At 41.2% G+C, this 25,020-nt stretch overlaps 1 protein-coding gene across 4 annotated transcripts in view; it reads right to left on the bottom strand.

Moving 5' to 3' along the window:
* Positions 1-12,645: 12,645 nt before the first annotated feature.
* The window catches only part of Clasp2 (cytoplasmic linker associated protein 2), a 189,286-nt gene continuing 176,911 nt past the window's right edge, over positions 12,646-25,020 (bottom strand). For all 4 annotated transcript variants that reach the window (XM_059268804.1, XM_059268805.1, XM_059268806.1 and 1 more), the window contains 3 exons: positions 23,749-23,955; positions 17,619-17,735; positions 12,646-14,373 (listed from right to left, as the gene is read on the bottom strand). In XM_059268804.1, the coding sequence (XP_059124787.1) occupies positions 14,287-14,373; positions 17,619-17,735; positions 23,749-23,955 (411 nt within the window). In that variant the 3' untranslated portion in view covers positions 12,646-14,286. The remainder of the gene's footprint in view (positions 14,374-17,618; positions 17,736-23,748; positions 23,956-25,020) is intronic.

Below are 25,020 nucleotides of genomic sequence, written 5' to 3'. Positions count from 1 at the left end.
TTCAGCAGTTTCAATATGTAAGACCACTCTTTCAGCATACTGAGAGTCAGTAACTATGCTGAGAGGTTCCAAAAAATCCATTAATACCATCAGAATGGCATAAAATTCCTATTTTGGGACCGAATTATATGGACTTTGTACCACTTTACTTAAATTTTCTGAATTGTAACCTGCCTTTCATTGTTTGTTTGCATCTGTATAAAATGTGTGAGCTCCAGATATGGGTGTTTCCTGTACTATGCGAGGCAAAATCCAATCAGCTCTCTTTATAAGTTCAATTGTATTGCTTTTGGGATATTTGTTGTTAACCTCTCCCAAAAAATCTCAGCTCTTTGCTGAGATTCACTTTCTGCCCATAATTTGTCAATTTCATCATTAGTTAAAGGTACTATAATTTCTGTTGGGTCTATTCTTGCTAATTGACGAAGTCTCACTTTTCCTTTTAGAATCAACTCAGAGATCTTTCTCACATAAGTTTTAAATTTTTTACTATTTATTTAGTAGAAATATCCATTCTAATATATCTTCACTCTGCACTAAAATTCCTGTAGGAGAATGCACAGAGGGTAAAATAACTAGAATACAATGAAGCTTTGGATCCACAGTATCCACATGTGCATCCTGTATTTTCTTTTCCACCAAAGTCAATTCTCTTTCAGCTTCAGCTGATAATTCTCTTGGAGTATTCAAGTCCTTGTCACCCTCTAAGGTTTAGAACAAATTAATCAGTTCATCTTTTTTTTTTTAATCTCAATAGCAGTCTGTAGACTGGAAATGTCTCTGAATAATCTTTGAAAGTTATTAAGAGTCTGCAATCAATCTCTCCTAATTTGCACCTTTTGGGGTCTAATTTTTTTGTAGACCTATTTTATATCCTAAATAATTAATAGAATCTCCTCTTTGTATCTTTTCAGGAGCAATTTGTAATCCTCAACCAGACAAATTTTCTTTACTTCTTCAAACATTCTTTCTAAGGTATCTGCATTTGAATCAGCTAGTAAAATATCATCCATGTAATGATAAATTATACATTTAGGAAATTGTTTATGTATTACTTCCAATGGCTGTCATACAAAACATTGGCACAGGGTGGGCTATTTAACATTCCCTGTGGGAGAATCTTCTATTAATAACTCTTGACTGGCTGGGAATTATTATAAGTAGGTACAGTGAAGGCAAATTTTTCTGTCTTTTTCTTGTAAGGGTATTGAGAAAAAACAGTCTTTTAAATCAACAACTACGAGAAGCCATCCTTTAGGTAACAGAGTAGGCAAAGGAATTCCAGATTGTAGAGAGTGCATTGGCTGAATTACCTTGTTAATTGCTCTTAGGTCTGTTATCATTCTCCACTTACCAGATTTCTTATTAATAACAAATACAGGAAAATTCCAAGGGCTGGTTGATTCTTCAATATGCTGAGCATTTAGCTGCTCTTGTACCAGCTGTTCTAAGGCCTGTAGTTTTTCTGTTGTTAAAGGCCATTGCTGAACCCATAAAGGCTTGTCTGTTAACCATTTTAAAGGTAGAGTTGTTGGTGCCTTCGAAAGATCAGCAGCTCTTGTGCACTGTTCTTGTACAATCTGGATGGTCAGTGACTGTTCTTTATAACAGCTTCTGATATTTTTCTTAGAAATATGTTAGTTTATGGTTTGTTTCTGAGATTGGAGGAATGTTAATCTGGGTATTCCATTGTAATAAATGATGTTCTCATAGATTCGTAGCTCTATTAACCACATATGGCTTTAATTTTTTCTCACTGTCCTTCTGGCCCTACACATTCAACCCATTTTGCACTCTGTTTCACATGAGATAATGTTCCAGTCTCTAGTAGCTGAACACTTACCTCATGAAGAGGCCAATTTAGATGCCAAGTTTCTGGTGCAATTATTGTTACCTCTGCACCTGTGTCTACAAGATCTTCAATGAGAACATCATTTATTTGTATTTTTTAATTTTGGTCTTTGTTCATTTATAGAAGTTTGCCAAAAAATTCACTTTATGGTTTCTCCTGAATTTTTTGTTCTCTCTGTTATAGCTGTTTTATCACCCTGAGCAGTATGGTTTTTTACAATATTCATTTGGTTATTTAATTGCTCTGGGAAGGGGTTTCTTCTATGATGGCAGGAAAAGACTGAACTGAATTTGCCATGGGAGCCTGTGAAAGGCCCCTCAGGGAGTTCGCTGATGGTGAAGGCAAAGTATTACCTTGTCTGTCTCTTGTAGATCTATGTTTGTTAGTCCAATATTTGCTTTTACCACACCTTCTGCATAACCCAGAAGTGAGGGGTGTTCTGTTATTATTCCTTGAATAATATTCCTTGAACATTGTTTCTAGGAATGCCCTGTTTACAGTCCCTTTTTAGGTGACCTTGTTTACCACAATTGAAACACCTGACACTGCTATTTTTCTTCAAACCTCTGGAAATCACCTCTCCTATCCAAGCATCATCATGATCATGAGATTCAATATTAATTGTATCTTGGATCCATTCCTCCACTGATCTTGCCTTTAATGGACTTATTATCCTTTTGCATTGTGCATTAGCATTTTCAAAAGCCAGAGATCCAATTATTATTTATATAGTTTCTGCATTTGGTATCATACAATGTACTGCCAAAGATAGCCTTTGTAAGAAATCAGTGAAGGTTTCTTTGGGGCCCTGTATAACCTTTGTAAATGACTCAATTTTCTTTTCTACTTCTTCAATTCTGTCCTAAGCATAAAAGGCTGCCATGTGGCATAAAATTATGGTGTGGTCATCATATAAAGTTTATCTTTGCATGTTAGTATAATTGCCTTCTCCAAGAAGTAGATCTTGGGAAATTCCCACACCTCTAGCCCTACATCATTGTTCAATTGTCTTATCCTCCTTTCCACCAGGTCCTCCATTGTAATTGTGGACCAGCTTTGAGGACAGCTGTAACAAAATCTTTCCAGTCTTGAGGGATAACTCTATTACAAGTTGACCATGAGTTTAACATGTGCTTTACAAATGTAGACTGCATACCATATGAGACTAGAGCTTCCTTGAATCTCTTCAAATCTAACATTTGCACAGGAGTCCAATCAGCTTGTACACAGCCTTGAGCATTTGGCATTTCCTGTAAGGGTACTATATAGATTAAGGTTGGCTGTTTGAGAGCCTTAGGCTGTTTGTAACTGTATAATGCAATGCTGAGATTGGTTCACCTTTAAATTCTTCTGTCTGGGTCTGAATTTCTCTATGATTTGTTTTAACAAGTTTTTCTAAAACTTTTATCTTGGCACTCATATTAATGTAGCTAGAGTTTTCCTGCCTGGCCCACAGTCAGGACAAATCTCTCCCACCTGCCAGACCCACAGCTGCTCAGACCCAACCAAGTAAACACAGAGACTTATATTGGTTACAAACTGTATGGCCGTGCCAGGCTTCTTGCTAACTGTTCTTACAGCTTAAATTAATTCATTTCCATTAATACCTTGCCATATGGCTCATGGCTTACTGGCATCTTCACATGCTGTTTGTCATTGTGGTGGCTGGCAGTGTTTCTCTGACTCAGCCTTCCACTTCCCAGCTTTATTCTCCTCCTTGTCCTGCCTATATTTCCTCCCTGGCCACCGGCCAATCCGTGATTTATTTATTGACCAATCAGCAACACACTTGACATACAGACCATCCCACAGCATATTAATCAACTTTTTAAATGATAAAACAAAAGTGATCAAGCAAATAATACTTATAATTCACATTATATAAAGTCCATCAACATTAATTATCCTCTCATTTAATTGTTCCACTTTCAGGTCACCTAATGTGTTATTAAACAGAGACCAAATTCCCTCCATTGTAAAAATGCTTTCCATTTTTTAATGTGGGGAAAATTCTCTTTTAACTAATTCCTCCCTTCAAGAAATTTTAATTGACTTACCAAATCTGATGATGATGATTCAGATGATGGTGTGGCAGTAGCTCAAGGACGGGGCTCAGAGAAAGCCAAAGGGAAGAAACTAGAGAGCCAGCTGTTTGTACAGGGGAATGTGCAAAAGCAGCTAATTCTGGGATGTTTGGAGCTTAAGCCTGGGGAGTTTGCTGCAGAGAGGCTGCAACAGAAACTTAGCCAGCATGTTAGGGACTACTGGCCCAGGCATGGTAGAGATTCCGGCCACGTGTAGCTCTGGCCTGAGCCTCAGGCAAGTGGCCAAGGAGACACCATAAAGCGAATATTTTGCCAAACTTCTATAACGAACAAAGCCCCAAATTAAAAATACAAATAAATGATGTTCTCATTGAAGGTCTTATAGACATAGGTGTGGATGTAATAATAATTGCACCAGAATCTTGGCATCCAAATTGTCTTCTTTAGGAGGTCAATGTTCAGCTTTAAGCGATTGGAACATTATCTTAGGTAAAACCGAGTGCAAGATGTGTCGAATATATAGGGCCAGAAGGACACAGAGAAAATTAATTTATGGGGATGAGATTTGTTACAGCAATGAGATACCCAGATTATCATTCCTCCAATCTCAGAAACAAACGATAAATTAACATATGTTTCTGGGAAAAATACTAGAAGGTATTATAAAGAACACTCACTGATCATTCTGGTTGTACAAGAACAGGGCACAAGAGCTGCTGATCTTTCAAAGACACCAACAGCTCTACCTTTAAAGTGGTTAGCGAACAAACATGTATGGGCTCAGCAGTGGCCTATAACATGAGAGGAACTGTAGGTCTTAGAACAGCTGGTACAGGAGCAGCTAAATGCTCAGAATATTGAAGAAACCACCAGCACTTGGAATTCTCATGTATTTATTATTAAAAAGAAATCTGGAAAATGGAGGAAGGTGATAGATTTAAGAGATGTTAATAAGGTGATTCAGCCAATGCACTCTCTACAATCTGTAATTCCTTTGCCTACTCTGCTACCTAAAGGATGGCCTCTTACAGTTATCAATTTAAAAGACTTTCTTCACTATACCTTTACAAAAAAAAGACAAAAAAATTTGCCTTCATAGTACCTACTTAAAATAATTCCCAGTGTATTAAGAGATATTAATGGAAGGTTCTTCCACAGGGAATGTTAATAGCCCAACACTGTGCCAATATTTTGTATGACTGCTGTTGGAAATGATACATAAGCAATTTCCTGAATTTATAGTTTACCATTACATGGATGACATCTTACTAGCTGATTCAAATGTAAATACTTTAGAATGTTTGAAGAAGTAAAGAAAATTTTGCATTTTGGGGGATTAAAAATTGCTCCTGAAAAGATACAAAGAGGAGATTCTATTAATTATTTAGGATATAAAATAGGTCTACAAAAAATTAGACCCCGAAAGGTGCAAATTAGTAGAGATTGATTGCAGACTCTTAATGACTTTCAAAGATTCCTAGGAGACATTTCTAATCGATGACCCACTATTGGGGTAAAAAACGATGAACTAAATAATTTGTCCAAAACCTTAAATGTTGACAAGGACTTGAATAGTCCAAGAGAATTATCAGCTTAAGCTGAGAGAGAATTGGCTTTGGTGGAAAAAAAAAAACACTACAGGATACACACGTGGATCATTTGGATCCAGAGCTTGATTGCATTCTGGTTATTTTACCCTCTATGCATTCTCCTACAGGAATAATAATGCAGAGGGATGATTTTATCTTAGAATGGATCTTTTTGCCACATAAACATAGTAAAAAAAAAATAAAAATTTATGTGGAAAATGTCTCTGAGTTGATCCTAAAAGGAAAACTGAGACTTCGTCAATTAGCAGGAATAGACCCAGCAGAAATTATAGTGCTTTTAACTAATGATGAAATTGACAAATTATGGGCAGAAAGTGAACCTTGGAAAAGAGCTTACAGTAATTTTTTGGGAGAGATTAACAACAAATATCACAAAAGCAAGAAAATTATATTCATAAAGGGAACTCACTGGATCCTTCCTCACATTGTACAGGGAACACCAATATCTAGACCCCCTAAATTTATACTGATGCAAACAAATCAGGAAAGGCAGGTTAAAAATCAGAAGATTTAAGTAAAGTGGTACAAAGTCCTTATAATTCTGTCCAAAAGTCAGAATTATATGTCATTCTTATGGTATTAATGGATTTTACGGAATTTCTTAACATAGTTACTGAATTTCAGTATGCAGAAAGAGTTATTTTACCCATTGAAAGTGCTGAATTTATTCCTGATGAGTAAGAATTAAGTTCATTATTTATTCAGTTATAAGAAATAATCAGGAATAGGAATCATTCCTTATATATAACACACATCTGATCCCATAAGGATCAGCCAGGCCCTCTAACATAAGGTAATGATGAAATTGATCAACTATTGATAGGAAGTGTGCCAGAGGCCTCAGAGTTTCATAAAAAACACCATGTCAATAGCAAGGGTTTGAAAAATGATTTTTCCATCATTTGGCAACAAGCCAAGAAAATTATAAGTAAATGTCCTACTTGTTCTTTATACAACCAAACTCCACTATCTGTAGTAAGTAACCCAAAGAGTACTCAAAAAAAAGAAAATCTGACAGATGGATGTGTTTCATTTTGTAGAATTTGAAAAATTAAAATATGTACACCACACCATTGATACTTACTCAGTATTTCAATGTGCAACTGCTTTGAGTTCTAAAAAAGCTGATTCTGTAATCACACATTTGTTAGAAGTTATGGCCATCATGGGTATACCTGCACAAATTAAAACTGACAATGCTCCAGCATATGTCTCTAATAAAATGAAACAGTTTTTTTTTTGCTTATTACCATACAAAGCATATTACAGGTATACCACGCAATCATACAGGGCAAACAGTCATAGAAAGATCAAATTGAACTCTAAAGGATATGCTAAATAAACAGAAAGGGGTGATAAAGACCCCCCCCCCCAGAAATAGATTACATAATGCTCTATTAACTTTGAATTTTTTCAGTGCTAGTGAGAAAGGAACAACAGCTGTGGAGAGACATTGGATAATAGAAAAAACTACAGAATTAAATCAGCCTGTATACTTTAAAGATGCACTGACCTCAGAAGGGAAACCAGGATACAATGTGTTACACTGGGGAGGAGGTTTTGCTTTTGTTTCCTCAGGAGGAAAAAAAGTTATGGTTATCATCCAAATTGATAAAGGTCTGATTCGAACAAGAGAGACCTCTTAATTAGAAGAGGTGATAGTCCATCAACCAGCATGACCATTCAATTTAAACTAACTTAAACAACTGACAAATGCTTTTCATTTGATCAGATATAACTTGTCAAAAGGGAACCTCCCCAAAGTTAGGGTTGGGGAAGGGTTTTTGTTTTTGTCTTTTCAGGAGAATGAAGACATCCAGTGAAGGAATCTAAAGATCACTGGTCAAATGAGACATGTGAAGTAAAAGGACAAATTACTCAGAAAAAAATGTCCCAAGAAGAAGAGTAAATTGGCCTATTGTTATATCACATCTCTAACAGGATAAAATTTCATAAGTCTTCCCAAATGTTTTTTTCTGCTGTTCTCTACATCATATAAGGCAAATGATTTTTTTGTAGTCCTAATCGAATTAAAAATTAAATCTGGCTTTGGAGTTGGAGTGTGGCTCTCTCCATTTCTAAAGCCAAGCATGCTTGTTAAAGTAAAACCCCAAATATCTGTCTCATGTCAGAAGAGCCACCTGATTTGGGATAGGAGAAAAACCAAATTTAGGGACTACTCTATTACTATTAGCCTCATGATCATTTGGTTTTATTTTGACTCTTTTAAACTTTTCCTAAGGTACAAATATTATCTCAAAATTTATTTCATATATACTTTTTGCCATGATATTAATGGTCATATAGAGTACTAATTCTAGAAAAAGGCTTCACTTAACTTCCCATACATGATTTCACATTTGAGTCTTTATCAGGTAATTAGACATTAAGTTTTTGTACTATGGATGTACAAAACAAATATTGATCATTTAACCTGATATCTGCTGCATAGACATTTAAAATGTTTATGTTCTCTGCAATGAACTATGACCATGCCTAACAATGATCTTTGAAGTTTCCAAAAGTTTGATGGGGCCCTACAATGATGATTCTACATCGAGTATGATAATACCACTAAACTGAAAAACGCCACCTAAAGATCAGCTTTGGACTACAACCTGCTCAGGATGATTTTGAGGTAGCTAGCTTAGATGATCCCGCCTCACGGACTACTCTATCCAGGACTTGAGACAAGCCCTGCACTTTCCCATTACACAGAGACTGAACAACAAATGATAAAACTACCTCTCCCAGGACTTGACAATTAACCCCAAATTTTCTTTTCAGGATCCCCTAAGGATGCCTTTGCCCCCAGACAGCAGGAAGTAAATTTAAGAACACAACACCCACATTCCCAAGAGATGGGGTGGGTGGTTTTTGGTCTTTCAATGGGTTATAGATATTTGTCATTGTTTAGGATGGTTGGTTATAAGTTGTTATTGGTAATGGTTAAAAAAGCTGAACAAAGGAGATTAGATTCAGGGTTGTTTTGAAAAGAGAAAAGGGGGATACAGAAATGATAGGATAAAAGGGTAGATTATTGAATCTACTTTTAAAAAGCAACTACTTGTTTTAAATATTTTACATTGATATGGATCTTTGTATATTGATACAAAGTTGAGTGTTGCTAGAGTTTTCCTGCCTGGCCCACAGTCAGGACAAATCTCTCTCACCTGCCAGTCCCACAGCCTCTCAGACCCAACCAAGTAAACACAGAGACTTATACTGGTTACAAACTGTATGGCCATGGCAGGCTTCTTGCTAACTGTTCTTACAGCTTCAATCAATCCATTTCCATTAATCTATACCTTGCCACATGGCTCGTGGCTTACCGACATCTTCACATGCTGTTTGTCATGGTGGCGGCTGGCAGTGTCTCTCTGACTCAGCCTTCCACTTCCCAGCTTTATTCTCCTCCTTGTCCCGCCTACACTTCCTGCCTAGCCAATGGCCAATCAGTGTTTTATTTATTGACTAATTAGCAACACATTTGTCATACAGAACATCCCACAGCAGTTGAGATTATTTTTTTTATAACATACTGTACTGACATTTCTAATCTTGTTCAGGTGTTGTACCTATACATCTCATTTAACAATGTAATGCAAATTGCTAGTCCTTGAAAGTTATTATTACAAACTAGGATAATAAATGAAGGTTAGTAATTAGTCACCTATTACAATTAAACTTGTAGTCATATTAGGTATGTTTTCAAGGTCAAACAGATATAGTTTAGGTAGACAGGTGGTCTTCAAACACATCAGAGATCTGCAGAATATGGCATTTAAGATGTTTTAATAACATAGGTTCTTTTTTTTTTTTTTTTTGACAATGAGACATGTCTTCTCATGACACTCTCCTACAATTCTTGTTATCAACAAAAGGTGAGGGACGAACTCCTAAAAAAAGAGGCCATGCAGACAAAGGATGGATGATTCTACTTAAACAACCACCTCATCCTCCCTCAGGACCAGTCACTGTCCATCAGTTCAGACATCCCCCAGACCTTACACATAGGCCTCAAAGCCTTGTTTCATTTCTTAGAGCCCCTCTTTGACCCCACCCATCCTTGAGCTTGTATTTCACAGGTTCATCCCTCTGCCAGACGTGTGCCAAGACCAACCCTCAGGGGGCCCTCCAGATATGTCAGCCTCTGTACCAGCTTTGAGGACACCAACGAGGCAAGGACTGGCAGGATGATTTCACATGCCCACCCACAAAAAAAAAAAAAAAAAAAAAAAACTCTACTATTTCTTAACTCTTGTTGACACATTTACAGAATGGATAGAGCCTTTCTTACCTCCAGGGAAACAGCAGATGTGGTGACTCAAGTACTCCTGGACCACATCACCCCTCAATTTGGCCTGCCACAAACCATATAAATAGACAACGAGCCAGACTTCACTTCCAAGGTCATGGCCCTCATGTCAGAAGCTTTCAACATTTCCTGGAAATTCCACATCACCTATCATCCACAATCCTCAGGAAAAGTTGAGAGGACCAAAGGACTTATTAAACAGCAGCTCACCAAGCTCTCAATTGAACTCAGCTTATCTTTTCCCTCCCTTCTCCCCACTGCCCTTACCTGCATCTGGGCCACCCCATGCTCTCCTACAGGCCTAAGCCCTCTTGAGCTCCTTTACTGAAGGCCCTTCCTCCTCAATCACCACCTCCCAGCCCAAACTCCTCCACTGGCTGGGCACCTCCCCTACCTCTCCCTTCTGCAGTCCCTTCTCCATTCACATGCTGACAGCTATTTCCCTGCCCCCACACCAATGGGCCCAATAGCCCCTGAGCCTGCCTCACTTTCTCCCCAGGGACCAAATACTCCTTAAACAACTAGCTCTTAAGTCTCTCAAGCCCCGATGGACAGGACCTTACTCTGATCCTCACCACCCCTTCAGCTGCCAAGCTCCTGGGACATCCATGCTGGTACCTCTCTCCAGGCTCAAGCAGGCACCTATTCAGGATACATGGTCTGTCCAGCAGCTAGGACCCTCCACCCTCTGGTTTTCCAAGGTGTCCTGATGAAGGGCCCATGTGATCACTCTTACCATGGATAGCCTGTTCATAGGGCAGGTGTTAATAATCTATTTTTTTCTAGTAACTTGCCTCCTCTGCTTCCTCAAGAAACAGATGCCTGAGGTCTCCAGGATGGCAGTTAACTAGATGATTCTTCACCTATACCTCCCGCTGAGTGTAGCCCACCAACTCCCGACTCCCCCTCCCCATGTTGTCCCATGCCTACAGGAAGTAGCCAGATATGAGGCTTCCATATCCCCAGAGAGTCTGGGATGTTCAGGTAAAAGCTCCACCTCAGTCCCCCACCCTCTTTCTCTCTCCAAATCCTGCCTCATCTCAGAAGACCTGCCAAACGGTGGCTCCTCCCCCAGAGATGCATAAGACCACTTCAAACTGCCCCCCCCCCCAGAACAAACATGTGATTTTTCCATCTCTTCTCCCTGTCTCCTATTTGGGGGTCAGAAAATCATCTGGGAGCATTTTACTCATTAACCCTGGACTTTTTCTTAATTTGGTTTGATTTGGATTACTGCATCAGCTGAGAGGCTCAATATTGGGGTACAGAAACTTTTCACCCGCCATTGTAGTGAGTCATGGAAATCCTCTGGTCATGGTTCCACAGGACTAGTCCTTTCACACACTTCAGCAGGTCATGAATGGGGTAGAGGCTGGGGTGGGCCAAGTCTAACCCTGGATTTGGGTCTGAGTGGTAGCTGATTTGGTCTGTTCAGGCCACTGGGGCTGCCCTCCTCAGGCAAGGGGTGGAGCCAGCTCTTCTATGTCCATACCACACTTGTGGTGAGGGGTGAAACCATTGCTTCCAAGTGAAGGCTGCAAACAGCCTCTCCTGCCACAGTGGCCAGTGACGATCGGGGCCAGCTCTCCCAGGGCCAGCATAGGGTGGTGCCTGCTCAGTACAGCCCTCGAATTTCAATATGCATGGTTCCTATGGTCCCTAAAGGTATCTTGGGCCATGGATATCAGCACAGACCCCAGTTGTAGCAGGACCACAGGCCTAGACTCAAATGTGGTGATACTGTGTTCCCCAAAATATCGTGCACCCTAATAAATTTATCTGGGGCCAGAGAACAGAACAGCCACTAGATATACAGGCCAGAAAATGGTGGCACACACGCCTTTAATCCTAGCATTCCAGAGGCAGAGATCTGCCTGGATCTCTATGAGTTCAAAGTCACACTGGAAACAGCCAGGTGTGGTAACAAGAGCCTTTAATCCCAGGAAGTGGTAGCAGGAAGCAGAAAGGTATTTAAGGCATGAGGACCAGGAACTAGAGCCCGGTTAAACTTTCAGGCTTTCGAGAAGCATTTCAGCTGAGATCCATTTGGATAAGGACGCAGAGGCTTCCAGTCTTGAGAAAACAGGATCAGCTGAGGAATTGGCAAGGTGAGGTGGCTGTGGCTTGTTCTGTTTCTCTGATCTTCCAGCATTCACCCCAATACCTGGCTCTGGGTTTGTTTTTATTAAAAAGACCATTTAAGATTCATGCTACACCCAAATCCAACCCCCAAATTATACAATGTTCATGTTTATTTCTTCTTTTCTTCCTTCCTTTTTTTGAGACAGGGTTTCTCTGCGTAGTCCTGGCTTTCCTGGAACTCACTCTGTAGACCAGGCTGGCCTCAAACTTTGAGATTGGACTGCCACTGCCTCCCAAATGCTGGGATTAAAGGCATGTGCCACCAACTCCCAGTGTATGTTAGTTTTCATTTGGAAACAATAAACCATGCTTTTCTTTTATGCAGCTCATTCATTTCTTCAGTGCTTACTGTTACATCCAGGGGCTAGGTCTAATTTTTCAATGCTATTATTCAGCTTAAACTGCTCTACTCAGTTGTCAACAGTAATTAAAACAGTATTGTAAAGCAGAGGTCTAAATTAAATCAATATACTGATTCAAGACACTACTGAGCAGAGTTCCATGTCTGAGCTATAACACACATGTACTTACACATATTGGGTTGTGGTGGTTGTTCTTGGTCTTTGCAACTCACATGCACACATAAATTTCCTGAGACTATAACTGGTCCAAGACCTTTCATGTATGTAGAATAACCCACACTTCTTGTTACAGTGAGACAGAAACAGCTGAGCTACATTGTTAAGGTTTTCAAGTAATGTTATGTACAGTTTTATTGCCAGTATATGCACAACAGTAAGCATAGAACTATAAATACACAATGTCATGAACAGTAGAAAACAAAAGTGTTACAGGGGGAGGATATGGAGCAACATCTTTTTCTTCTGCTGGAACAGAACAAAAACAAGGGGAGGGAAAAGCCTACAACCAATCATCCGTCCAGTTCTCTTGGCTTAAGTTCTTTACATACATTTCTACATTTTTTTCAGCTGAACAAAGTATAGATAACTCTGTAACAATAGCAAACTGCTTCCCTAACAGCCATTTGCTTTCCAGTCAAATTCACCTTATGTTAGGATTTAAAAAAAAAAAAAAAAGAAAAAAAAGAAAAGAAAGAAAAGAAAAAGGTCAAGATGAGAAATCAATAGTATCCTGGTTCCAAATTACCTAAGTTGGTCTTTTACCCAAACTGGTAATATTTGAAAGTTGGCTGCACATAAAAATAATAGCTTTAGCAGAGGTGATTAAAAAAATGTCAAAAAGTAACAAAACATCACCTTAAAGTAGTTTTCCAAGACACTCCAGGCAGCGGGTCAGTTAAAATGTCAGCCCTGAAGAGGTAGAAAATGGGAGCCCATTGTACAAGAGCCTCGGCACCATCTTCTCTCTTCAGGATCAGTGTTTTCATAGGACAATTTCATGGTCAAAGGAAACCAGGTTCCATCATTCAACAAAAAGGTGCTGGTCGACTCCCATGTCAATAATTAGTTTATCAATTGAGAAACAGAGGACAGTCAAAGACACACATGCACTTGATTTTTTCATCTGTTTCCATTATCAAGTCTATTCATAAGTGAATCTGATATTAATAAATACAACAAAAGCATCATTCACAACAAAGATAAACCAAAAAGCTCTGCAACAAAACCATCCATTTTCCTATTCCCATGGAAACCGAGGCAGGTGATTTGGTGCAGCTTTCTTACGGGGTCAGAGAAGGGGCACAGCTTTACATAAAGGTGTCGAGATCAAGAACCCACAGACACGCTCAGTCTTACAGAACTGGCTGATTCTAGGACATTTCTCTTTGAGGTCATCCCAAAGAAGTCGCAGCTAATGACACGTACCACCGCCACATCAACTGAGTCTGGCTGAGTCCCAAGTAGCCCTGCTTTGTCTCACGTCATTGTCAGTATTTCTAGCATAGGACATGATACGGAACGAAACTCAAGGTAGCAATAAAAATATTCTTCTGCAGTTGAATAAAAGCAAAAAAAAAAATTTAGACTGTTAAACTTTTAAAGCCTGAAGCATTCCTGTTTCACCAGCATTTTAAAAATGTATACAATCATAACACTGGCAAAGGTTAGTGGGAAGACAAAGAAGTACAAACATGTGAAATGGTGAATTAGATTAAAAAATTACTTTGTACTGATCAACTGATGTTAATACTGCTTTTCCTGAATTTGGAATAATTATCGTAAAGTTACATGCAGACTGAGGACACCCTCTGTTACAGAAAATACAGAACGGAACAAAACAAAAAGCTAGAACTGGGAAACAGTAGCTCTGTCCCAAAAGCTGTACTTGAGAGTTTCCTGTCCTGGAGGAGGGAGGGCAGCTGTCTCTTCAGAGACCTGGGAGGCTCCACCTGCAGCACTAACTTTGTCCAGAAACATCAGTAGTGGGATCAGCTCCTGCAGAGCCCGTCTGTGCACGTTTGATGTAAAGGTTCAGCAGCTTCATCTGTGGATCAAAGCCACGCTCTAATTATAATAATATGATAAGAAATCACACACACACACACACACACACACACACACACACACACACACACGAGAATTGAAAGACAGATATATCTGGAGACAGGGTCTCTCAGAGCCATGCTGTCCTCCAATCTGACATGTGCCTGAGGATGATCTTTGAACATCTGACCCTTGAACCTTGTTCCCATCTAGACTACAGGTGTGCACCATCATGTTCAGTTTATGTGGTGCTGGGTCTGAACCCAGGGTGTTGAGCATGTTAGGCAAGCTGTTTACAACTGAGCACATGCCTTAGCCCTTATGTCTGGTTCTACTCTGTCTTTTTGCAACTTGAAATGTAAATCTGTTCACAGTAATGACAATTGTTGGGGTTTGGGAAAACTCCGAATGAAGGTAAATGCCTCCAGTTAGCTGCACTCAGCTATAATTTAACCATAATTATATCTCATTCTCATCCTGTAGATAAGAACAAGTTTCAAAGCTCTGGTAATATTAATACAATAAGACAAATAACCTTCATCTAATTCTTTAAGTCTTAAGGATGAACCAGAAAGTTTTAGTTTAAGATACCAAGTCAAAGTTCCAGGGCTTTTTTTGTTTTTTAAATGGTGACTTAGTCTTGTGCTAAGAGGTAGAGGCAGCTATGTGTACTCAACTACACAAGGTTGATGGGCATAAAGTGGAACCAAAGAGAGAAGATTTGTAAAGCCTAGTGTCCACTTACCAGTTTAGAAAATGTGGGTGGTGTGACAGATACAGAAAATAATGGGGGGAGGGGCTGCCTTGAAAAAGTATAGCAAGATAGAACTACAAAGTTAGGATAGAATAGAAAAAAGGAGAGAATGTGCTTTTCTGAATTATGATCATGAGATACATGGTTAAAATTATGCTCAAAAATACTAATGGGTACAGACTGTAAGTGCAAAGGGCCTAAGAAAGAAGTGGTCTGCTGGATCACAAAGAGGTCCTGGAGGTGGATCTGGGTACTCAGGGGTGTAGAGAATTTTTGGAGGTAAGAGGTAACTTTGGCCATGGTGGGAATTTCAGTGGACAGGAAGTTACAGTGACGGCGGTGGCAGCACAGGTGTTATGGGAGAGGTGATGGTGGTCACTATCGGTGGTCCTCGTTACAGGAAGAGAGGTCATGGTAGTGATGGACAGCAATATGAAAACCACAGTGGTGCTTATGACGAAGTTCTGGTTGCTGTAATTGTGGTGGTGGTGGGAAATCTAATCCGTCTTGGAAATACAATGGCCAGCAATCATTAAACTGTGGACCATGATGAGGGCAGTGCTGGTGGTGGATGCGGTAGTAGGTTAAGTAACAGGAGAGTTCTTGGCAGGAAGGAGGAAGCTTTGCAGGGCAGGTGGCCTTGAGACAGCCCTCCCACACAGGAGATTACTATAAGGCCCTGGCACAGAGGCAGCCGTGGTCCACACCAGCAGCACTAGAGCTGCGGCAGGAAGCCCTATTGGTCACAGTACAACTACGACCAATCAGCTTCAAAATGCCCAGGTCTGCCTCTCACAGAAGGCTCTTCTTTACTTCTCACTGTGTCAGGCACACTGCCTGTAGGTGTGGTAGTGGCACCACAAATAAGTGAGAAACATGCTTGGCGTGGTGGGGCACACCTTTATCCCAGCACTTGGAGGCAGAGGCAGGCGAATCTCTCAGTTCCAGGCCTGCTAGGGTTACATGGTGAAGACTTTGCCTCAGAAAACAAACAAACCAAAAAATTAAGAAACTTAAAGACAAACAGACAAAGCAAGTGACTCTTGCTCAGCCTCCGGGATGCTAGGATCACAGGTGCAAAGGGCGTCTTAATCCAATCTTCAAGCGAAACTTTGAAAAACTTCAAGTGTTCCACATTTTGGGAGAAATAAAGTAATTTGTGAATAACTACAACAATCTGTTCTTAACTAAACTTGTGGAATATTAGTTGAAGATGTGTTACATTCGTTAATGCTGTGGAACATTTGTTTAATGATGTAAAGATGTGCTCACTCTTTTATGTTGCGTTTGTTTAACTCTGTGAAGCTGTGTTACTGTGCCTGTCTAAAACAACAGACTGGTCTAATAAAGAGCTGAACGGCCAATAGCTAGGCAGGAGAAAGGATAGGTGGGGCTGGCAGGCAGAGAGAATAAATAGGAAGAGGGGAGAGAGGAGAGAGAGAGGAGAGGGAGAGGAGAGGGAGAGGAGAGGGAGAGGAGAGGAGAGGAGGGGGGAGAGGAGAGGAGAGGGGGAGGGGAGAGGAGAGGAGGGGAGGGGGAGGGGAGAGGAGAGGAGGGGAGGGGAGAGGGGAGAGGAGAGGAGAGGGGAGGGGAGAGGGGGAGGGGAGAGGAGAGGAGAGGGGGAGGGGAGAGGAGAGGAGAGGAGGGGAGAGGGGAGAGGAGAGGGGAGGGGAGAGGAGAGGGGGAGGGGAGAGGGGAGAGGAGAGGGGGAGGGGAGGGGAGAGGAGAGGAGGGGGGAGGGGAGGGGAGAGGAGGGGGGAGGGGAGAGGGGAGAGGAGAGGAGGGGGGAGGGGAGAGGAGAGGAGAGGGGGAGGGGAGAGGAGAGGAGAGGGGGAGGGGAGAGGAGAGGAGAGGAGAGGGGGAGGGGAGAGGAGGGGGGAGGGGGAGAGAAGGAGAGGGGAGGGGAGAGAAGGAGAGAGAGAGAAGAAGAGAGAAGAGCAAAAAGAGAGAAGAGCAAGGAGTGAGAAAAGGAAAAGGAGAGGAGGACTCCAGGGGCCAGCCACCCTGCTACACAGCAAGCCATGGAGTAAGAAGTAAAAAAAGGTATATAGAAAGGTAAAAGTCCTGAGGTAAAAGGCAGACAGGATAGAAATAAACCAAGCTAAGGCCGGGCATCCATAAGTAAGAATAAGTCTCCGTGCATTTTTTTGAGAGCTGGGCGCTGGCCCTGAAAGAATCAAAGAGTAAAAATAAACCACCACCACCAAACAGGCCTCACCTTGGGGAGGGAGGTCAGGGTGTAAGTGTGGGATATGGGAGTCTGTCAGCTGTTACAAATGACCAGGAGCTCCAGGTATTAACCCCACAGCAGCCTCCTGACCATGCTACCTCTCTGTTGGTGTTAGTAACTACAGCACAGACCTTAGCAGCAGAAAGAGCTGAGAGGCAGTTGGAGGAATAAAGGCAAAGTGAAAACTCAGAACTACTTATTAAAAGCTGAGCAGCAAGTTCACCACATCATGCTGTTAACCGAGAGCCTCCATACTACTTACTTTACTGCCGGTGAGTTGACTGAGATGTGGCTTTAGTTCATCACCAATCACCGCATGAACAGCTACCAGGCAGAAGACACAAGCTTTCCGGACACTGCTTTCTGAGTTATCGTAACCCTAGGGAAGAGAGGTCATGGTAGTATCTCTGACAGTTTAAGAAGGCCACCTTGAAGGACAGAAGAGAGCTCTAACATGACTTCTCACCTGAGCCAACTTTCCACCCTGTAGGCAGGAATGATAGAGCTTTCCTCTCTACCCCATCCCACACTCTACCAGCTGCCAGTGTTCTCAGCACCTTCTTTCTTTAGAAGCTGCAGTCTGCACCCACCCCTTTCCCAATCCACTTTGCAAACATCCCCAGAGAGCCTCCTTAGATAGAGCATGCAGCTCTGAAGCAGTGAAGAGCTCCTCACCATCAGATGCTGTGGTTTGGCAGTCAAGGCCTTCCTAGAACCCAGGCCTAGAATGTGTCACGTATGTCTCCTCTTTAAATAACCTTCTCAAATAAATCCAGTCTAGATAATGCACTTCTCTTATATCTGGATAGTCCATAGAAATCCTACTCATAAGTACTAAATCAATTATCTGAATATATATGAACACGTTACCAAGTAAGAGTCCATTCCTACTAAAGTCATATTAGCTTTCTAAAATTACTGCAAAACAAGTATCACACAATATCCTTCTGAAAAAATTCATAAAGACCTAACTATTCAGTTTTATCATCTTTGTAGAATTATATATTAATTTTTCCCCATTTAGCACAACCCTAATTTCACCACTCTTTAGTACTGCAAATTTAGGCTTCATTTCTATGCTGTGAATGAACCCAGGGCTTTGAGTATGATGGGGAAATATACTCTACCACTGAACTGCAAACTCAAGCCTAAATGCTCCAAGTTTAATTCTTCCTACCACCTCTTCCTCTGCAGACTTTTCTAATTACAAGTAACACTCAGATGCTACTATATCTGACATTCAAACACTGAAGGGCTGCTATGTGACCAGGATAGGAGAGGTTAACAATGCTCGGTGTCCAGTGAGATGGAACTGACCTTCCAGAAGTTACTGAATGCTATGGTCAGGTCAGGAGAGAGCTGGGTAGGAAACAATGCTCAGAAAATACTTTGCAAAGAAATCAAATGGAAGATAAAGGAGGAGGAAGCTAGTTGGGACAACAGAGTGGGGTGGTGTGAGGTAGGGATGGAGCTCAGTTGGTAGTGCGCTTGCCTAGGTCACACAAGGCCTTGGGTTTGATCCCCAGCACTGCAAAAAACAGGTGTGGTGGCACTTGACTCTAATCTCAGCATTCAGGAGAGGAGGTTAAGGCAGGAAGATCGCAATGTCAAGGTCACCCTATGCTATACAGCAAGTTCAAGGCCAGTCTGGGCTATATAAAATTCAATCTCAAAAAATAAGGACAAGGAACTAGAGAGTTGGCTCAGTTGTTAAGAGCATTGGCAAAGGACCAACCACATGGCAGCTCATAGACATCTGTAACTCCAGTTCCAGAGAACCCAATGCCCTCTTTAGGGCTCTGTGGGAACTGCAAGCATGGTGCACAGATAAAACACAGGCAAACATTCATACACATAAAACAAAAACTAATAAAATCTCAAAAAAGAAAAAGGACAAAAGGGAAGGAGGACTGAATGAAGCAGACAGAGAGAAGTACATGATTTCATAAACAACCTAGCACTTTCTATGTATGAATAAATTCATTCATTAAAGGAAAACACACAAAATAGGAGGGCAGGTATGGTGGTGTATGACTTTAATCCCAGGACTTGGGAGCCCGAAGAAGGCATATCTGAGTTCTTGGCCAGCCTGATATACACAGCGAGTTCTAGGTCAACCAGAGATATAAAGTAAGATCCTGTTTCAAAAATCGAAACAGAAACATATTAAGTAGGAGGACGAGGTAGGCAGGACCAGCTGGGGAGCTACATGAGATAGGGGTTCATTCTGGCTGTGGAAACCTGGGAAGGAGCTTAAGAGGTATGACATCAGAGTTGTACTCAGGAGGTCTATCTCTGAGACCAGCTTAATCTGGTTTGTATTAACTTCCAGCTGCTATGTAACAGTAACCTTAAACCTCAAATCCCCTTGTCTTAAGGCCTTGGCAATCTGTCTCCAATTCACTTTGTCATCTCCATTTCCTGCCTGCTATGCGTAATCCCCTCTGCCTCTCCCATTTATGAGCACCTATGGCAGCAGTTAGGAGCACTGGAAAAATCCAGGGCTGCCTCACCCCAATACACCTAACTTGGCCTATCATGCATATTGTATGGTGTGTGTGGGGTGATGGTAGTGGTGGTGGTGGTGGCGGTGGTGTGGAGGCCTGAGGTGTCAGATTTATTGGAGCTGGAGTTCCAGAAGGCTTTGAGTCCTCTTGACAAGCAATATCCATTATTTATCTCTCCAGCTCTGGTTGTTTTTTTTTTTCTTTATGTTGTTTGTTTTGAGACAAAGTTTCTCTGTGTAGCCCTGGTTGTCTTGGGATTCACTCTGTAGACCAGGCTGGCCTCAAACTCACAGAGATATTTGCCTGCCTCTGCTTCCTGAGTACTGGGATTAAAGGCGTGTGCTGCTACCACCACCACCACCACCACCACCACCACCACCACCACCACCGCTACCACCACCACCACCACTGCCCCCCCACAAACAATGTCTTTTTGTTGTTGTTTTTTGTTTTTTTGTTTTTTTTGAGACAAACGAGTTCCACTTACAGCTCTGGCTGGCTTAGCACTATATAGAACAGGCTGGCCTCACAGACTCACCTACTTCCTGAGTACCAGGATTAAAGGCACAACCACCATGCCCATTATGTTTTGTTTCATTTTTTTGAGACAGTCTATGTAGCTGAGGCTATCTTTTTTTTTTTTTTTTTTTTTTTTCTTGAGACAGGGTGTAGCTTGAGTTTTCTCCAGTCCCCCTCGGGCCCCCGCAGTTCTGCAGCCCACTTATAAAATATTAATTAAAATTACTTGGCCATTAGCTCAGGCTAACTATTGACTAGCTCTTACATCTTAAATTAACCCATTTCTATTCATCTATTAGTTGCCACGTGGCTTGTGGCTTATCGGTACTTTTACATCTCACTTCCTCTGTGTCTGGCTGGCGACTCTTGACTCAACCTTCCTGTTCCCAGAATTCTCTTCTCTGCTTGTCCTGCCTATACTTCCTGCCTGGCTACTGGCCAATCAGCATCTTATTTATCTATCAATCAATCAATCAATCAATCAGAGCAACACATTCATAGCATCCTGAGCAACAGGGTTTCTCTGTGTAGCCCTGGCTGCCCTGGAACTTGCTCTGTAGACCAGGCTGGCCTCAAACTCACTATGTAACTGAAGAGGGCCTTGAACTCCTGATCCACTGGAGAGATGGCTCAGTGATTAAGAGGAATAGCTGTTCTCCCAGAGGATTTGGGTTTGATTCTCAACACCAGGCTAGTGGCTCTCCACTGTCTGTAATTTTGATTCTAGGAGATTTGATATTCTCTCTGCCCTCTAGGAACACTGCATCCATGTGGTGCACATACATACATGCAACCAAAACATCCAACACATTAAAAAAAAAATATGGGGCCCACAGCTCCTGGCAAAACACGTTCTCTGGTTGTTGTCTCTGGGATGCTGATGGAAGAGCAGGGTCGGAGGGCTTCTGGATCTGGCCTCCTCTAGCTGCCAGCAGGCTGCAGCAGGTCCCAGCATCTCCTTCCTTCCCACAGATACAGCTCTACTGTGTGGTGTACTGTGACGTGTACTCACTCATTAGTAAGTTTATAGTGTCACTTCTCCTTTCTCTCCTCTTGGGTAAACACAGAGGGCAACTCTGTAAAGCTGGATCTCTCCTTCTACTTTTACATGGTTCTGAGAATGGAACTTAGGTCCTCTGGCTTATGTCTTCACCTGTTGAGTTATTTTACCAGCCTTTCCCTGTGGTTTTTTTTTTTTTTAATTTACTTTTATTTTTAATTATGTGGATATCTGTGTGCCTAAGTGGGAGTTTGTGCACATGAATGCAGTTCCTGACGAGGCCAGAAGAGACCACTGGCTCCTCCTGCAGCTTGAGTTACAAGTGGTTGTGAGCCACCTGATATAGGAGCTGAGAACTGAATTTGGGTCCTCTTCAAGAGAGGAAAGAGAGACTGCTTAGTCGTTAAGAGCACTGGCTGCTCTTCCAGAGGACCTGGGCTCAATTTTTGGTATTCACATGGTAGCTCAGAACCATCTAAAACACTAGGTCCAGAGGATCTGATGCCCTCTTCTGACATCCACAAACATCAGCATGCATGTGGTGCACAAATGTACATGCAGGCAAAATACCTATACACATAAAATAATAATTAAAAATAAGTACTTTAAAGAGTGGGGGAGAGCATCTGAGCCATCTCTCCAGCTCCCTTCCCCTGCAGTGTGTTTTGATGCATGTTTCCATGGGGCTAATGAGAACTAGCTTTTTCCACTTGTTCACTGGCTGTTTTACCAGTGTATCTTATTTGGTGAAATGTCTATACAAGTCCTTTGCCTATTAAAAACATTTGTTTGTTGTTGTTAAGTTAGAATATGTCTTTACATATATTCTGGCTCTTATAAGATACTAACTTGTAAAACTTTTCTCCATTCTATGGCTGTCTTTTCAGTTTTCTTGGCTGGTCTGGAACTCATAGAGATGGACCTACTTCTACCTCCCAAGTGCTGGGACTTAACGGCATGCACCACCATGTCTGTCCAGTTCCACTCACATTGAATATGCAATCTTAGCTGCTCAGGGAGATAACATTTTTGGTGAACATTTACAGATAGTCAAATACTATATACTACTATTGCCTCTTGCTGCTCTTTGTTCTGGTCTTAATATTTATATACTCTAATTTTAAACATTTATAACAAACAAACTATAATTTTAATTCATTACAGTTCCTGTGCTTTTCTGACAAGTTCTCAGTAATCACGTGTCATAAGGCTTTGCATCAAACTTCAGAATTTAGGCTGCACATGCTGGTTCAAGCCTGCAATCCCAGCACCTGGGAGTCTGTGGTAGGAAGACTGCCACAGTGTGAGGCCAGCCTGGAGTTACAGAGTAGAACCCTGTCTCACAAGACCAGAAACAAACATGGGAAGATGGAGCCACAGGAGCTCCTGGATCATACTTGCATATCCTAAGGCTTCATCCAGGAAACATTAATTCAGCATTCATAACATATGATGTATATACATTATGTACATGCTATGCTTATTACCAAAGCATATATAGCCCTGCACAAACACACTGGTTAATAAAGTTCAGGGCAAAGTCACAAATAAACTACTGTAGATGCAAAGAGCTCAATATACATACTATGTAATATTGTTCAGCCACTAAAACTACATTGTAGAATATTAACAAAGTTTTACAGTATGTGGCAATATTGCAAAATATCCCATTTTTGCTAAAATGTTTATATGTATGGGTGGGGAGAAAAAGTCATAGCCACAATGCATTTATGAATATTCATCAGTATAACTACTTTCTAGATAGATGTGGCAACAGATTTCTGCTTCTAGATGTACACAAGTACTGCAATAGTTATAGTAATAAAAAGCAAAGAAAAATGCAGAACCCAAATATTCAGCAATGAACGGATGGATAAACAAATGTAAATTCCTAAATGATGGAATGAAATTCTGACATTATGAATGAACCCACAAAACATTAAATAAGAGGACAAATATTTATGTTTTTCACATATATTAAAAATCAACAATAATTAAGTTCAAAGACAATAGAACAGAGATTATTGGGGATTAGGAGGGAAGTTATGAGAAATGGGTTTTATTGCTTTGTACAAAATGCTAGTCTAGAATGATGGGGATGGTCTAGCAGTGGACAGTAGTGACAGTTATGTAACACTACAAATGGATTTCACAACACCAGATCATGAACTTAACAGATTGCTGAGCAGTACCTTTTATGTTACATATTGGGTACCACACCTAAACCCCGCCTACCTATTCCCCCAATGCAGATCTTTTGTCTTGACCATGGCAGTCTTGACTGTGCCACTAGTGTTGCTTGAAAACAGTGTGAGATAACCAAAGCACACATGCATCCGGATGGACTCCTCCAGTCTGCAGCTTACCTGTATTAGACCCGGCATGATCTCTGGTAAGAGCATGTTAAGGGTGTCCTTGGATACTCTCTCTATCACTTTTGTTTGCATTTTGATTGCAGCCAGATTAATTGGGTAGTCAGCAGTTTGTATGATTGGACAAAGCACTTTGATGCACTGCTCTGGACTAATTGAAGTAGCCAACACGGAGGCAGCTTCCTCAGCAGACCTCACCACCTAAAACAAAAGGCAAAGCCAGCCAGGAAAAACAAACAAACAAACAAACAAACAAACTGTAAATCCTAAGTATGAATTTCATCAAGCATTTAATTTGACTTGGTACTCTGGATGTGCATTGAAAATACTGCAGTAAACAGATGAATACAAGAAGGGAGGTAAGATCAGACTAACAACTACCAGGAGCTGCCGACACTGGGCTCCACCTGTCATTCTCCTTCTTCCCAGTTCCTCTACTGTTGGCAAAAGTAGTTTCATGACTTTAAGAACTTATTTAGTTTGCTTTATTTCATGTCATGGTGATATAAGTGGTACAAACACTCCTTGAATGTAGGGGACTATTGAACAGGCCCCACTGTGGTTTGTAGGGAGCAAGAATATCATGAACATGAAGTAAGGAAAGAGGTTTACATGACTCTTAAGAAGGCTGTTTGTGGGGGCTGGAGAGATGGCTCAGAGGTTAAGAGCACTGGCTGTGCTTCCAGAGGTCCTGAGTTCAATTCCCAGCAACCGCATGGTGGCTCACAACCATCTGTAATGAGATCTGGCGCCCTCTTCTGATAAGTAGGAATACATGCAGATAGAACACTGTATATATAATATTTAAAAAAAAAAGCTTACTGAATAAACCTGTAACAGAGGCAAAGGTCCTTGTAAGTGATTCACACTTAAAAATGACAATCTGTTATCTTCACTTGTTATGTAAACAGCAAATTCTTATTGCTAAGTGGAGTGCAGGCTGGTGAACTCTAATTAGAAAAATTAAATGAAGAGCAAAATGGAGAAAGTGAAACTGGATAAATTACAGAGGATCTTGGTATCCATGTATCTGTGTGTGTGAAGGCCAGAGCAGGGTGTCATTCCTCAGAAGTCACCCACCCTATTCAAAAATAAAAACTGAAATGGTGGTGTTCTGCGTGCATGTGTATAAATGTGGGTATGCCTGGGTGTATATGGGAGTCAGAGGACAACTTGCAGGAGTTGGGTTTTTCCTCCACCATGGAGTCAAACTTCTCTCATAAGCCTTGGAAGCAAATGCCTTTCTCTTGCCAGCCCCCAAAAGCT

The sequence above is a fragment of the Peromyscus eremicus genome, chromosome 7 (assembly GCF_949786415.1).
Source record: "Peromyscus eremicus chromosome 7, PerEre_H2_v1, whole genome shotgun sequence".
NCBI lineage: Eukaryota > Metazoa > Chordata > Mammalia > Rodentia > Cricetidae > Peromyscus > Peromyscus eremicus.
This window is presented reverse-complemented; position numbering and strand designations above follow the sequence as displayed.